At 34.3% G+C, this 17,416-nt stretch overlaps 1 protein-coding gene across 1 annotated transcript in view; it reads left to right on the top strand.

The window, feature by feature from the left end:
- Positions 1-17,135, top strand: part of MS3_00005000 (uncharacterized protein) — an 88,964-nt gene extending 71,829 nt beyond the window's left edge. The window contains exons 3-6 of the mRNA XM_051213004.1: positions 5,933-6,086; positions 7,959-8,775; positions 10,829-11,490; positions 14,711-17,135. Coding sequence (XP_051068938.1) covers positions 5,933-6,086; positions 7,959-8,775; positions 10,829-11,480 — 1,623 coding nt within the window. The 3' untranslated portion in view covers positions 11,481-11,490; positions 14,711-17,135. The remainder of the gene's footprint in view (positions 1-5,932; positions 6,087-7,958; positions 8,776-10,828; positions 11,491-14,710) is intronic.
- The last annotated feature ends 281 nt before the right edge of the window (positions 17,136-17,416 follow it).

The following is a 17,416-nucleotide window of genomic DNA, read 5'->3' as shown; positions in this document are numbered from 1 at the left end:
TTTTAGACGTTTTGAACACTATCCGACGATATTTCCGATGCTCATTGTACGTGATCTACGATAGGAACCATCCTTTTGTTAAATGCCGCACGAATAATCGAAAATGTTTTACTAGATTCTGATTACGTCGTCCCTATACTACACTTTTACCCGTTAAGCTTAATAAAACGAAATATTGTATTTAGAATTTAATTCTGGATTGAATACGTCTTCGTGAATTTGCAGACCATCTCCTTCTTTATGTTCAGTATATGTATGATATCTAACATTTTCCCATTCATTTAGTTTGTTATAGCCTTGTACCTTATTAATATATGACGCAATGATACCGCCAACTAGAGAACAGTGAATTATCGACCGGACCAATGGTGCGTAAACCCACACAAGCAGTCTAGATTCCTTATCGGTAATTCCTCTTCAAGACAAAAATCAGTAACAACCTCTTATTTTCCATTTGACGATTTTCCACCAATTGTATCATGCCATAGGTTTTTCCAGGTTCTTATTAGTTTATTAAGACAAATAATATGGTATAAATATATTCTCATTCTCTTGTAATAAAACAACGAAATTGGATTCGAATATAATGTACGAAATACCTCCTGGAGTTCTAGTAAGAAGCCGTTAACAGTGGAGTTCAACCATGTCTCACTGAAGACAATGGTGTACGGTGGCGCAACTTCGTGGATTGGTTGAAGTTAAACATTAACACCGTTGGATGCCGGCTCAGTGGTCTAGTTGGTTAAGCGCCTGGCACGAGGCTGGTAGGTCCTGCGTCCGAGTCTCGCGGAGTGCGGGATCGTGGATGAGCACTGCTGAGGAGTCCCGTACTAGGAAGAAAAGAACCGTCGCCCAGTGCTTCCAGGTTTCCCATAGTGGTTTAGCTTTAATTGACTGTTGATTTCAATAAGTGAAATAATTAATTATTTAATATATAAATTAATTTGAAGAAATCTAAATTCATAGCTAGTCAATAATTATTGGTAAAGAGATATTCGTAAGGGTTTACATTACCATGTTACTGATATCCAAACTAAGTACTGATTAATTCCTGTTGTTATATGTTCTTCTTGATTAAATTGCCTCGACATTTCTTTTTTAATAACAAATTTTTGGTATATCTAGATAGTGACTAGCAGGAAAATACAAATCCTTAGGAATAACCATTATACTTATTGAATAAGTTAGTAGATACCTGTCCGTATTAGCGTAATAATCTTAACCAACTGGTACTTGGTTCAAATCTCAGTGTAGACATCAAAATTAAGTTACGTATAGATTTAGTTAATGGTTCTTCAAAAAGTAAAGACTAATTAGTAATGGATTTTTGTTGGAATTCTAAAAATAACAGATATTATTTTCCAGAGAAATTGAGACTGCAAGGGACAAGGGCTCTCAACAGTGGAATAGCTTGGCATTTACTTGACACTGGACATACTATTGACATACCTCATGCTTTTAAAATTATTAGCAGACAAACAAATACTGCTTCTCGCCGTTTTGCGTTAGCGATCGCGATAAACATAACTCAAACCGGATCTTAGAACAAGGGAAAGAAAGACTCTGAACAGTGCAATCACCAAACATCTCCTTGATACAGGACATCAATCCTTTAGAGTGATCAGTAAACAGCCAAACTCCAATCTTCTGAAGTTTGCTGAAGCCGTTGCCATCAGGCGTTAAAAACCCGACCTATGTGTTCAAAAGGAGACGGTTGTTAATCTTTCCTTCCCCTGGTGACAAATATTCCTTCACTGCACCTTAAAGTTTTTTTTCCTTTTTTCTTTTTTTTCTCCCTTTTGCATTTATTACATCACTGATGTTATTTTATTTTTTCAACTATCTTTCAAATGAATAGTCTTTCAACTGAACTCTACTCACTGTATTCCTATCAATGTTTATTCATTATGTAATCATTTGTTTCTAACCCCCTTTTGAACTGTTGTCACAATTATTGGTGTAGAATATTCTTTCACATTAGGTACATATTTACAATATTCAGTAAGCAATTCGAACCCATTATGTAATTATGATTTTTAAATATCACAGGTTGTAAGCAGTTGACGAGAACCTACGAAATAAAATGAATTCATGCTATTCTGCTAGAATCTTTGTTCTTGCTCTTGCCAAAATGATAAGGGGAACTATGAGTATTAATTTGATCAAATACATGAATCAAGTTAATAATTATGAATCTTTTTGATTGAGATCATGAACCGACTGATGTTAGACCACCACCTTCGGAAACCTGGAAGCACTGGACGGCCGTTTCGTCCTATTGTGGGACTCCTCAGCAGTGCGCATCCACGATCCCACTCGTGGGATCCGAACCCAGGGCCTTCGGTCTCGCGTGCGAACGCTTAACCAGCTGGACCACTGAGCCGGTATCTTATGGTGATAGTGTCTAACATCAACATCCAACATCCAATCGCGAGCGGGATCGTGGATGCGCACTGCTGAGGAGTCCCACAATAGGACGAAACGGCCGTCCAGTGCTTCCAGGTTCCCAAAGGTGGTGGTCTAACATCAATCGGTTCATGATCTCAATCAAAACTTAATAATCCCCACAACCCCTATACTAACAATTATGAATCTTATTGGATAACTACATGTATGCTTTTATGATTTATAATAAAGAGTAAAATGGTTAGTTTCTTGCAGATTGTTTTCAATGGATCTTCTAGGATTAAATTACAACGATTACCAAAACTGTATTATAATTCAGTTTAGTGTCTAAGTTCTTTGCATGTTTTTCCTCCCGAAGCAAATCACATTTCTTAACAAGCATACTTAGTGTTGCATAAATAATTATGGTAATGATAATTTAATGATTATTCAATGCATAATTTATATCTAATCAACATTTTTGTTTGAATGAATAAATAATTTTAAGATTGGATTCAATTTATGTGCTAGTTTATACTATGAACTAAAATGAGCTAGGAAATGATTGTAAAGAAAATGTTTGGGTGCTGCTTCGATTTGGGCACCCAGGCAGTATAACAGCCCTCGCACAAATCAAATGGGATTTGTGTGGAGCATATGTATTTGGTGCCTCCTTGTATCAATATCTATATGTTCAAACAATAATAATAATAAGTTAAAGAATAATGTGCAGTTCTTCTGTTGTAGTTTAGAATTTTTCAGTACTGTATGTATAATATCATATAGGGTTAAGTTTTAAAGTCTTAAAGTGTCTCAGTGATTGTGATAACAGTTGATGTACACAGATAAAATATATAACGATCTGAATTTTGCAACGTTCCTTAACTAATAGGATCAATTCTCATAAACCGTTATGTGGTTGAAAGTAGTCGATAAGAAACTCTGAATGTAGGTTTCTTTCTAATGGCTAAGATTATGTTCCATGTCTCATACATTGGTCATAATTCATAAATAAATAACTAAACACTTAGGTAATATTTGTGTTCATATTATATCCTTTTGTGATCATTTGTTTACTAAAAAAAGTATGTTAACTTGGCTCTGTTAAATGATATAATCACTTAAACAGGATCATGTTTAGACCATTATATTCTTTACGAAATCTAACACATAATAAACACTTCACTATGACAACTATTATCTCCCTTTCTTATTACTAATTCAAAAGAATAAAACTGATTCGTTCATACTGCTTACATAACAACTCTTTGTCATTGACTCATTAGATTACTCATTTTTCTCTTTAAAAAATCTTCTTATTCCTTAATATACTGGTTAGGTAGTTGAATTCTGAATGAATATTTTATTGCCCCCAAATGCCCTGGTACGGCCGAGAGTGGGGAGACACCGCTCTACCTCTCGAAATGCTCTCACATGGCCACGCGTATATAGCCTCTGCCAGGGAAGTCCTACTCACTGACTTCTCGTGGCGAGGGTGTTGTTTACGAAATTCGGAGGACGAAAAGCGAATGTCTGGCGCTTTAACCGGGTTGGTGGAAATGGAGAGTCCACCTAGAGGAGTTGGAAAACCCTCATTCTAAACCAATGGTGTACATGGGCTCCAGTATCCTGAGGGAACAAATGGCATATGAACCAATCGTTGGTCACCGGCTACCATGGGCTGCATCCCCTTACGTTGCTCCACTGCCTTGTGGATCAGACCTTCAGGTCGAAGGCTCCGAGCGTGACCTCTAAGAACACCTGCTTCGGTTTGGGCATCCGGGCAGTATCACAGCCCTCACATATATCAAATGAGATTTGTGTGGCGCATATGTATTTGGTGCCTCCTTGTACCAATATCTGTGTGTTAAAGTAAAAAAAATAAATTTCTGTGAGAGGAATATTTGTAAAGAGAGAATTGACATTCAATGACATCATTTTCTTATCACATTTACATTGATATTTCTAATTGAGTCGACAAAGTCACTTGATTGCTAAATAGTTAGTTGATATGTTACAATCCGTTAAAAATCATAACAATAGATACAACTCTCTTATTTCCTTTGATTTTATCGACTTAATTAGAAATATCAATGTAAATGGTAGAAAAATGATTACATTGAATATCACTTCTCTCCTGACAAATGTTCCTCTTACAGAAACTATATCAGAAGGGGTTTGCGGAGATCTTTGAAGTTTCACAGATTGAAATCATGAGTCATTTGAAGCTAGACGACTATGAAAAACCTGAAAGCACTGGACCGCGATCTAGTCCTAGTATGGGACTCCTCAGCAGTGCGCATCAACGATCCCGCAACCCGTTAGATTCGAACCCAGGACCTATCAGTCTCGCGCCAAGCGCTTAACCAACTAGACCACTGTTTTTTTTGTGTTTTCTATGTTTTTTATGTGACTATATTGAAAATAACAACCTTGATATTTGTATCCTAAAACATTATCTAAAAGAGCTACTTCTCAACGTACAATTTAGATTTAATGATGATTTCTACAGACAAACAAATGGAGTTACACTGGGTTCTCCATTGGGTCCCCTATTGACTGACTGATATTATTTCATGTTACAATAGAAGAAATATTCATTTTTAATTGTACCAACTCATCTAAAATAGAAAATGAAAAACACATTATTCTCAATTCTACAGTAATCAATCATAATTAAGATCATTATAAAGTGTTATTATGGAAATGTAATTTACATCAGTGATGTAAATCAATTGCTTGATCTAAGGAGACTTAAAAGTTCATAAATCGACTCACAATGAGGTCGTACTTACACGCTGTTAAAAAGTTTCATACTAGGATGGAATAGCTATCCTACATGCTTACTAGTTTTCATTAATTTTCTAGTTGGATATAATTTGTGATGTAAACCAAATTATCTGGATAAATTTTCTATCCTATCCTATTTCATCTATAAGGGTGAATGATTTCTCATGGTTAATGTTAAAAAATGCTACGCATAAGTCTCTACTGGTATATTTTGAACTGGGTTCGAGTTCACGAGTGAAAAGCAACGCTGGAATGCAAGTAAAGCCAGCTAACGAGTCTTAAACAAGATGAAACCCGTTTCCTCAATTTCATTGCTAGCCACGTTGCATCCATTATATGTAGACTTGTGTCATAATGTCCATATCGAGGCAATTCGCATGGAATGCACATATGCCAACTAGGACTAACCAAAATGTAGTCATGAATATCAGCAACGAGATAATCCAAACCACTATAAATTAAATTAAAATTCATACCCATTACAAAGATCAATGATTATCTGAACCCATTAACTCAGTAGATAACGTTTCGTTGCTTCAATTTAAAGGTATTGGGTTCAAGTCTCTATGTGAACAGTAAAATTAAGATATAGTTACATTTAGCTAACGAGTCTTAAATAGGACGAAACTCACAACCTTGACTCTACTGCTAGTTATCATTCTAATTTAATGATTGTTTAAACTGGTTTGTTAAAACCTACTTTATTTTAACTGTTTTTTTCATTATATTACTATTGTTGTTATTATTCTATTTCCAGGAAAATGAAAAAGATAAAACCAATCTATATGTGACAAATCTTCCAAGAACATGGACAACAAAAGATAGTGATCAGTTGAAAGCAGTATTTGAACGATTTGGTCATATACAATCAGCATTTGTTATGATGGAACGCTTAACCAACAAAACAACTGGTTAGTGGTGATAATTGTAGTGTAAAATAATAAGAAAACGTTATAAAAATGAATTACTATGAAAAAAATGGTTTGCACTAGTTTTAAAATGCTAACCGGTGTTCGGGATGGTTGAGAGAAAGTTAGGGTCGGTCAAACCAAAACGTGGCACCTGTGCTTGAAGGCACTAACTTCTAGTCTGAGCCATGTTGGTAGATGCAGACTACTTGGTTGGGGTCCGCGTGACTATCGTAACCAATGGTTGGAGACTGTGGGTGACATGGCTCAGAATCGATCACAATGGTGTAGGTGTATACACTTTCTGTCTTCCCTTAAACTATGAGATTAAAATCGCTTCATATCTTTCTTTCTACGAACTAATTCTTTCTTCTTGTGCTATACCCTTATTGCAATCTTTCTTTTATATATTACCACCTCTGAATTAACTACTTTTATGAATCCGGTGTTCATCTTGCTGTGCTAATGAAGTATGGCAACTTGCACCGATGCATATATGTGCCTGGTCCTACGTTGTAGCTGACTGACTGACTGAATGAATGATATTTAGTTTTCAATTTTGAAACAATTTAGTATTAGAGTGAACTATACAAATGTTTTGTCTTCGGTGTGTGATACATCCACACAACCCTACTTGGGCTCGAGACGAGAATTTACAAATGATTATTAGTGTAAGGGAATTTGCAGGAGTTGTAGAACTTTCATAGTTTAAATCCCGAACTTAGCTAGAAAACCATCGAAAATCAGAGAGAGCCGAATAGGCATTTGTATTAGTTTGGAACTCCTCAGAAATGCTCATCCACGATCCCACAATAGAGGATCGAACCCAGGACCATCAGTCTTGTGTACAAACGCTTAACCTCTAGATCAATAAACCAGGATTTGTGACTTAAACTGTGAAAACTTCACAATTGCCACAAATTTCCTATACTAGTAATAACCATGTGCTTACTGCTGATTGACTTCATAATGCAACTTCTGGAATTATAGTGGGAAGCTGTGACTAATGGAATTCAACCATTTCAGGTATGAGATAGTTGTCCACTGTAAATAATGGGTGGAGGTTGAGCAAAATCTTAGATTGATTGAAGTTGGACACTAATACTGTCGGATGTTGGCTGAATGATCTGGAAGTTAGGCGTTCATGCAGGAGGCTAAGTGTCGTGGTTGATGTCCTCCATGGTGAATAAGCACTACTCAGGAGTCTTATATTAAGATATTAGGTCCGTACTTTTCTCTCAGGCTTCCAATGGTTATCTGTCTAAGATCAGTTAATGATTTATCAATGATACAACAAAGTTTTCACAAAAGTATTCCAGTTATAAATAGTAATAATATTAATGGTCATATACCTATTTAAGTTTGAATCAATGAACGAATGACTTGAATCTCATTAATTACGCTTTTATTTCAAACCTACTGAACAGGGTAAAATAAATATTTGGTAGGGCTATAATTTATGGACGACTTTTGAGCAACGCCAAAGTAACCTTGAGACTATCCACTCGATAACTAAGACTAAATGTGGGTTATAAACCAGTGTAAGGTATTAGAATTAGGATTTACAGTTGATGGTTAAGATTAGGAATTAGATTTAGGGTTTGTATCACGAACTGGCATCAGGTATAATCCCAAAACTCTATTTAGCCAAATGAATGAGTTAATTTTGAGCCAAAATCCAAGACCTGTTATCTTTCATCAGATTGGTTCATCAATAAATTATAGTCTCGCCAAATATTCTCATCGGTAATATATCAATCAATATAATAATAATTATTGTAGTAGCACTTATTATAATTGTTATGTAAGCTTTTTATAACCATGCAAATTTACTGATTTTCTTCCGATCATATTCGCATTTATGTTTATTTATAGGTGTTGGTTTTGTACGGTTTGTCAATGAACAAGATGCGGTGAATGCTTTAGAATCTTTAAAATTGCATCCACTCACTTTACCTGATTGTTCTGTTCCAGTCGAAGCGAAATTCGCTGATAAACATAATCCAGACACAAGAAGACGACGTTATCCTGTCACAGCGACAACTGCGGCAGCCGCGGCAGCCGCAGCTGCTGCCGCCGCTGCCTCAGCAACAATGATTGCTAATGTTAATTATAATAATCTATTGAATTGTCCTTTATATACAACACCGAATGGTTTAACATTAACATCACATGATGCTTTAGCTTCATTATTAAATACAGGTTTAGTTAGTCCATCGATTGTCAATAGCCAATTAGCAAATTTCTCCGCTTTACAACAAAAATCCACAACAGATTTTACATCACGTTTTAATTCCGACTTATTGAATGGTTTTATACAACCAACTAAATTTTCTAATGATTCATCGAACAATACTACTTGTAATAATACCACTAATATTAGTCATTATAATCATAACAATAGTATAAATAACAACAATACTAATAATGCTAATGGTTTAGTTACTGATTTCAATGGTAGCGGAACACGTGAATCAAATTTAGCTGCATTGGCGGCTGCCGCAGCCGCTGCGGCATCAACTATATTCTGTGGATCACCAACACCGAATAATTTCATGAATAATTGTCTACGTTCTAATCCTACTGTTAATGGTACACCGAATTTAAACGCCGGATTATTATCCGCTAATCAAATTGCTCTACTTGGTACACCGACTATTCCTTCTCCAGATACAAAATTATTTGATCCTAGGTAGGTTAGTCAGTTAGTGAATGAATAAACAATTGTGTATTTGTATGTTCATCGCTTATTCCTGATTTCATTTTTGTTACGTATAAATAATTATAAATAGAAATATAAATCATTGGATGGGAACACAGTAGTCTGAAGATTAGCTGCTTGCCTCGAGACCTTAGGTTATTAGGTTCAATTCGTGAATAGATCATAAAAGCCCATTGCTACTAAGGAGAGCCGTATTAGGATGAAATAGTTATTAAGTGTTTTACAGTCTGAAACCATTTTTTACATTAATTATGCGGACCCAAACCACGTAATCTGCACTCATAAATACTCCTTGGTCCAACAGTCAGTTACTTTATTGACTGATATCCCATTTTTTATACGGCCATCCTTAGCTTTCTTTAAACCTAATCCTACACCAGCAAACACCGTGTATAGGAGTAAACGATGGTTGGGCAGCGTAGTACTTATCTTGCATCTACACGAAATGACTCGATAACTTCGAGTTATTCTACTTGACTTAATATTCGAAAGTTCTATTTTCAACTCCATTGTCTATTTGGTCGTTGTGAATACATGGTGTTAACCACTAAGATGATCACAAATTCAGATCACATTCAATATTTCTGATGTTTTATAACATTTATACTCGTATTGTATAATTGCATATTTATTATCATATGCAGTAATTCATGTCTATGTATACAAGGAACAACAGCCTAATGGTTTAAAATTTTATTCATGAATTCACAGCTTTGAATCTCACTTCACCTAAACTGATAAGGGTAGTATGGATGGAATTGCCATCCCTGAATTACACTTACACAAGGAGAGAGGAAAAATTGTAAATCAGGGTTGAATAAATGAATATAAACTTGGTGCATGAGTTTAATAAGTAACATAACAAGTTACATTCGTCGAGCATTGACCTCAGTTAGGTTGTCATAAAAAAACAGAAGGTAGTGGGTAGTTGTTTCGTCCTCCGACTGTGCTCCTTAGAATTGACTATTCACAAGTCCGCTAGAGATTGAACTCAGAAACGTTATGTCCTGCAGTACGGCGAAACAACTGTCCATTCGTTTTTAATTTTTAAAAATACCCTAAGTGAGATCAGTCTGCGACGGAAACAACCTACAAATCAAGTCAATCTCTGTAAGAAAATTCTTATCAACTGGTCTTATCAAACACATATTCATGTGTTTGTTAGTGGTAGACTTGTAAATTTTCTAAGGACAACTTGTATCCTGTAAAGTTCTGTGATGGCGAATACCAGACAAATATCACAGATGGCTATGGATGATGGATACTTGATATTGTGGATGAGCTGAAGTTGGGAATGTGAGTCAATGAATGTTAATGTTGTGCTCGTGTAGCAACACCTGAAGTTCGTGAGTTCGATCCCTGGTGGCTTAATAGTTATTTACTATTGTGAATTCGTACACTGAAACGAACAGTTGTTCGCTGCTACTTGGATTTCAATAATTCCGTTATGTTCTGTCGTCCTCCGAGTCTGTCATTAACACAAAAGCTTTATATTCGTGATCCTAACCTGCCACATGAGTGAGAAAATCAACATTGTGTAGGATGCTGGGATTAGATAAATCGAATAGAAGATACGTGTACAACTGTTTCATAAATATTTATCTATTTGCCTATGAAAATTAAGCAACCTTTTCAGCCAATAGCTTATATCGATTTATTCGAAAAGTGAAACGAAATCTTGACCAGTAACGTCCGTTCACCAGTATCTAACATAATGCAGCCATAAATTGATATACCCGATTGATTCAGTGTATCAAACTGACAATGTTCCATGACTTTATACTACCTTCAAATTGAACAACCGTTACAAATCTTCTATACCCGGGAAAAAACATTGTCTTGGATTTGTGGATGAACGCCGCTGAAGAGTCCTATACCAGGACCAATTAGCTGTTTAATTCTTCCTGATTTTCAACGATTATCTAACTAAATTTATTCCATAATGTAAACCATAAAATTCTTCAATCTTTTTGTATTTTTATAGATTAATTATGTTGTCACTTTTTTTTAACCTAATAACCAGTTTATACGGATGTTCATTATACGGGACTGATTACTTTCGCCCACAACAACAATCTCATCAGCATGCACAGCAACAGCAACAACAACAACAGTCTCACCAACAATCACAAAAACAACAACAACACTTACTCTCTGTTGCCATGGCAGCAATGACCAATCCGACTTTACAAGGATGTGTTTATCCAACAACAGCTGATTTAAATACTACTTTCAATGCTACTTATCAAAATTTTTTGAATTCACACAATTCAACAACTATTCCAATACAAACTGATGCACTTGGTAACTGTTTAACTGGTACACCAGAGAATATTACTCTGAATGGTACAATTTATGCCAATCATCCTCATCAATCCCAACAACAACAAACACAACAACAAAATAATTTACTTCCGTCAACACCAATTCCAGGTTCCATAACACATATTCCTGATGCATTAAATAATAGTACTAGACCAGAAAGTGGATTATATCAATGGTTAATACCAAGTCATTTACTTAAAACTAACAGTAATAATAATAGTAATACTAATAATAATACTAATAATGATTGTCATATGACAATACCGGCTTCGCCAGCGTTTTCATTGAACCCTGCCAATCATTTAATTGGATTAGATAAAACCAATCGACATGTGCAAATGTTATTATAATCAATAAGAAGTGAGTCTAGTTCGTTTTTCCCAAGTGTCAAGAGTATCGTATAGTAGGTACATCTAGCTGACGAGTCCAAAATAGGACGAAACGCGCGTCCTGGATTCTACTACTATCCAACATCCATATTTGCTTATAATGCTTATGACCTACTCGCAATATCGACGTAATCCGCACAGGATGCATAGTTGCCAATAAGAGACTAGTCAATTGCAGTCCTAAACATCAATGGGAAGATCCAAACAACCAATATAAAATGAATTGTCGTATAGTGTTGGATTTTGGCTAGAGTAGTGGGATCCAAGATTAAGTGTTTCTTCTTATATGGTACTCGTTAAATTTATATATTTGATACTTAGTGTTGATATTCACACTGAAACTTGAACCTAGTAATCAAGTGTTGCTATGCACTGAGCCAATGAGTTCACATAGCTGCTAACTTGTCTAACGGGTATTAACGTTTATGTTCTTTCATTGTTGATATTATGGACTGTGATTAGTTATTCTTTGTCTGTGTATATGTTCACCCTGGTCATATTACTGAAATATAACTAGTTAGTCAATGAAGTTTCAATAAAGTTGAATTATATCTATCCACTGTTAAGAAAAAAAGAACACGACACACTTTTTCTCTTAGGTGGATAGACGTACCTGTATCTTAACGTTGATGTTGAACCCAGTATTTATGCACTGAATTATTTGTAAGTTGACATTAGATTTTGTGATACCATTTTGTATTCAGTGAATTCCTAATGTGCAAATTACAATTAACTAGACATCGGTAGTGGGAGATGAGGATAAACACAAAGCTTTTAATAAAGAAATAATCCAAATCATTTAGGGTAAAATGTACATTCTTACCTACAAGCTCATTTAAACACATATACAAACAAGTAGATAATTTTTGAACACGTTTTCTTCATGATGATCAATTTACCGCACACACCTGTTATGCAAACACGCACGAGTAAGCTGTTTCAAAATTCTTCTTACAGAAAATAAATAGCTATTTATTTTCAAGCTCTATTTTTATTTTAATTGAGATCATGAATCGATCAATGTTAAACTATCATTGGATACTTGAAAGCATTAGACAGACGTTTCATTCTAGTATGGTACTCCTCAGTAGTGCGTATTCACGATCGCGTACGCGGGATTGGAACCTAGGACCTTCGGTCTCGCATTCAAACGCTTAACGTCTTTTTTTCTCTCATTACAATTGATGAACGGCTGTCAAGTGAATTACATCTTAAAACATTTAATTATACTCAAACTTACTCATTTGATTCCTAAGTCATTCATGGTGGTAGACAATTTATCCACGTGTACTCACACATACAGAGACTTGAATATAGAAGGATACATACATAACTGTGTAGAATTGAATAATGAAAGACGATAATCTATACTTTTCTTATGTGATTGATTTATACACATTTGCTTCAGTCTATTCCTACCCGCCTGGTCTGTTTCTGAGTCTATTTAATCACCACCCTTTATTCATTCATCATGAGTTTCTAATCTAAAATTCCTCATGGGTAAAGCTTATATGAAATCTTTTTTAAGCAAGTAGGAGACTAAATAATACATCCAACATCCATACTTGTTTACATTCTATCTTCTTCCATATACTTAGGTGAATAGTACCTGAACGTGCACACATACATGTACTTGTTCGTACAACGTGAACACGTACATGATAAGTCAGTGTTGTGGTGGTAATCACTGGCGATATATCAAGATTAGATTATTCACCTAAAATAATTTTGCGGATATTTATCGTTGTTGTTGTCGTTGTTATGTTATGTAGAACATTACAATGTAGGGGGAAAACTCCACTGGTAACAACTTTACGAAGGGAAAAAGTAAACCGGTGGAACTTTTTTCGATGAAGTTGCAAGGATTATACTATGCTTATTTGTATATTGACAGTATACTAACAATCTCAAGAATGAATTGAGAAATTGACTAGATACATATAAATATATATCCTTGGAATATGTATTTCGTCGTTCCAGATATTTCTGTATCCAATTTTCTGATGGCTTCCTGATAGAATGGGAAATTTTACAGTGTACACCATGAATTGATCTCATTTGGATATCCACTGAAAACCAACCAGCTCTATTCAGTCGTTTCGTTCTACTATGTGACTCTTCAGTGGAAGTGTTCATCCATTACTCCACTTGGGGATCAAACTTAGGACATTTTAAGTTTTAGTGAGAGAATTTGACGTTCAAATTAATGGATTTGTTATCTATTGGTTAACATTACTTTGAAACATTGCTTCTTGATTGTCAATGATTGTTTAACTAATATCAGTTCACAATCTAAACTGTGAAATTCAATGAAATTCATTAACCATTGATACCAAGAATATAAATTGTTGTAGAAATAACACTACTCATACAATTTGTAGCTTAGAACTCGATAGGATTGAACTATTCCTATCGTGTTATATAGTAGTGTACTGTTTGAATTTTCTACCTTGAAAAGCCCAATAAAAACAGAGATAGAAATGATTTTAAGAGGATAACGTGAATTTCTTTTTTTTTCATATTCTAAAGGTTTTTATTAGCTAATATAAAACGGTACCTTAGTTATTAATTTACTCAGCTTTTAAACAATTAGGTCACAGGTTCGAAGCTTTCTCCGCCATCAGTCAACTGAGTAATATAATTAACACGAACACTATTATAAAAGTTGATAAATGAGACACACTCACTTACGTGCTTATTGTTAGATGTTGGTTGTAATTTATTACAATTAAAATTAAAAATCCTTTTGTTAGATGGTTAGAGGCAGTCAATAGGAAGCTTTACATGGGCTAAAATTTCTTGTCAGTTGACATTCGTCAGCAAGGAGTATCTACAACCTTAAGGGGGCTGCAAGATTCAGATCAGTGTCCTAAATACTTGATTGTAATTATTCTCATGAACTAAGTCATAAACTTTTCTTTTTGATTGAACTCATGAATAGATCAATGTTAGATCATCACTGAAAACCTGGAAACATTTGACGGCCGTTTCGTCTTAGTACGGGACTGCTCGATAATGCGCATTTACGATCCCGTACGCGGAATTGACACATAAGACCTTCCGTCTCGCATACTAACGCGTAACCTCTAAATAGTGATCTAACATCGATCGATTCATGATCTCAATCAAAAACTTAACAATCTCCACAACTCCATATTCATAAATTTTTCCTTATTTCCCCATTTTCTTAGGTATTCCGATCATGTTAAAAAGAACTGAGTCAACGAAGAAATCGGAAGTCTTTTTGATTATTCAATTTCAATAATAAAGAAAATATTGATATCATTCACTGTTCTTAACCATACCTTTTCTTTCTTTTCTCTCTCTCTCTCTTTACCCTCACTGTTTGTTTACAATCATTATTTCTTTGTGAATAAAACTAGTTTCATATAACGAAAAAGTGAATAATTCCTGCTCATATTTCTGAATAAGCAGACAACGTACATACGTATGCATGTGTAAAGTTTGAGTGTGTGTGTATTTGTGTGTGAATGTGTGTGTGTGTGTATTGGAATGTGTTTGCACACATGTAAGTGATTTCTCAAATTCAATCTTGTAATCAATCACTTAATTGATAATTAAACAGGCAGGTTTTATTTGTTAAAGAAAAGTGCATTGATCGATGAAGCATTTTACAGGTTTTTTCTTTTTCATTTTTGTTTGATTTCTCCTTTTTTTTCTTTCTTTCTGTATGTGGATCTCTTCAAGCTCTTCAAAGATGAATTATTATTATTATTATTATTAATTCCTTTCATTAATCAACGAAATCAGTGATATGTGATGTGTGTGTGTGTGAGTGCATGTGATTTCTTTTCTATTCCGTTTTTTTGTCTGTTAATCAATCAATCAATTAATCAATCAATCGATTATTTATTGATCAATCAATCCATTTGAATTTTCGATTATTTTGTATGTCTGTGTACACAACACAATTTGTTGTTTATTTATTCAATAAATAAAAAAATAATTGTTTTAATGATCCATCTATTTTGAACAATTTGCCTTTCAACCACACACACACACCAACATACATACACACACATATATTACACATATACAATATGACCTGAAATGTTAAAATTGTAACTGAATCGATAAGATGGTGTTAAAAATTGGAAACTTGAAGCACACAACTTCTTTGTTTGTTTGTTTGTTTTTTAAAATGCTCTAAAAGAGAAAACAACAACAACACTGATTTAGTTGTCAAGACAAAAAAATAATAACCGATTTGTTTTTCTTTGGTTTCATTCAATAGATATATATATATATATATATATATATTGTCTATTGTTATGACTGCCTTTAGTGTATTGTATATTATATGAATGTATCGAAGATATGCACAGTTGTAAGTGAAGAGATAATGTTCCGAAAATGGTTAATCCAAATATAAATATGTAGGAAATATTTTTTCTGAAAAAAAACCGTCAAACTAAAATCACCCCCCTTTAATATTAAAAAAAAAGAAAAAAAACAATATGGTGATAGTTCAAGAGTGAAACCATAGAATAGAATTGAATTCAATGAAAGGGATTGAAAGGTACTCAATCTTTTTTGTTTGTTTGTTTTTGCTTTTTGTGCATCAATCTAAAGGTGAAATTGTTGTTTATTTTCATTTGTTTTAAACAAATCTACTACTTTAATGAGCTCCATCTTGTACTCTTTCATTTTGTGTAATAGATGATATTACTTCTGTTTTTGTTTTTTTTTTTTTTGTGAGTAAGATTATTTTTATCTTGTACATGCGCAAGCGCATACAATTGTGTATTTAAACAAATGAAATGGATATATTGAAGAAAATTTTTTTTGTTAAGGAAGAAAAGTGGGTAATTTTCTGTGATCTGTTTTTCACATGTTTGTCTGTTTTTATGACAAGGAGAAAGAGAGGGAGAGAGTGAGAGAGAGAGAGAGAGAGAGAGAAACCGAGGTGAATAACAAACTGTTTGTTTGTCTTTTTCTTTTTCTTCTTGTTTTTTTTGTTTTGTATTAGTTTATTGGAGATTATTGATAGACATTTAAATAAAACAAAATAATCTTTTATGAAATAATCTGTCTTTTATTACGATTGGTTAGTGTTGTTTTCATTACTTTACTGGTTGTCTATTTCAAACCTTTATTGGAGTCAGGGAGATATATATATATATATATTCAATACTACTGATTTCTAATGAATTCAGTAATTACTAATTGACATATTAAGAAAAAAGGGTTGTCTTTTTTGGTTAAAGTCTGAGAGGTCTGTTTATATTGAGGAGGAAATTTGTATGTAAAAAAAATTGACAGGGATACTTTAAAGTGATGGTCAGGTTTGTCCATCAGAGGACTTTCAATTGAGCTATATTTGCTGAAATACTTGTTCTTTAGACTTTACGATCTCAGATAAGTTGATAGGAGAATGGTAATACCAAAAGCAGTAAACGTATGGTCCGCGGGCAAAGTCGTACAGGTAACTGTACTGGATGTTATGGCAGTAAGGTGTTTTCAGGCAAACAGCGTTTAAAACGGTGCTGTTTACCCATAAGAGAAGGACACGGTTAGAAAAGGTTGACCCTAAAAATGGTATACTTCATTTTGTCATACAGATTTTCGTCGTATTCTTCTCCCCAATTGACTGGTAACTTGTTGTGTTTTCATATTGATTCTGACAATAATAGTATAATTGTTATCAACATTCAATCCAATTCACTATCAAGATAATAAGTAGTCGACCACTTGAGGAGAAATTTTGATTGTTTAACTCATATTGACTGATCGCTGAGTAGTAAACAGTGTCACGTTTTTCTATTCCTTGATTGCTGATCTAATTCTATCAATCAACTTGCGATGTAGCCACTGGTGTGAGTGACTCAACATCTCGTGCACTATGTTGAGGTTTTAGGTGGTTAGAGGTAGTCGGC

Source organism: Schistosoma haematobium, chromosome 3 (genome assembly GCF_000699445.3).
Source record: "Schistosoma haematobium chromosome 3, whole genome shotgun sequence".
Lineage (NCBI taxonomy): Eukaryota > Metazoa > Platyhelminthes > Trematoda > Strigeidida > Schistosomatidae > Schistosoma > Schistosoma haematobium.
This window is presented reverse-complemented; position numbering and strand designations above follow the sequence as displayed.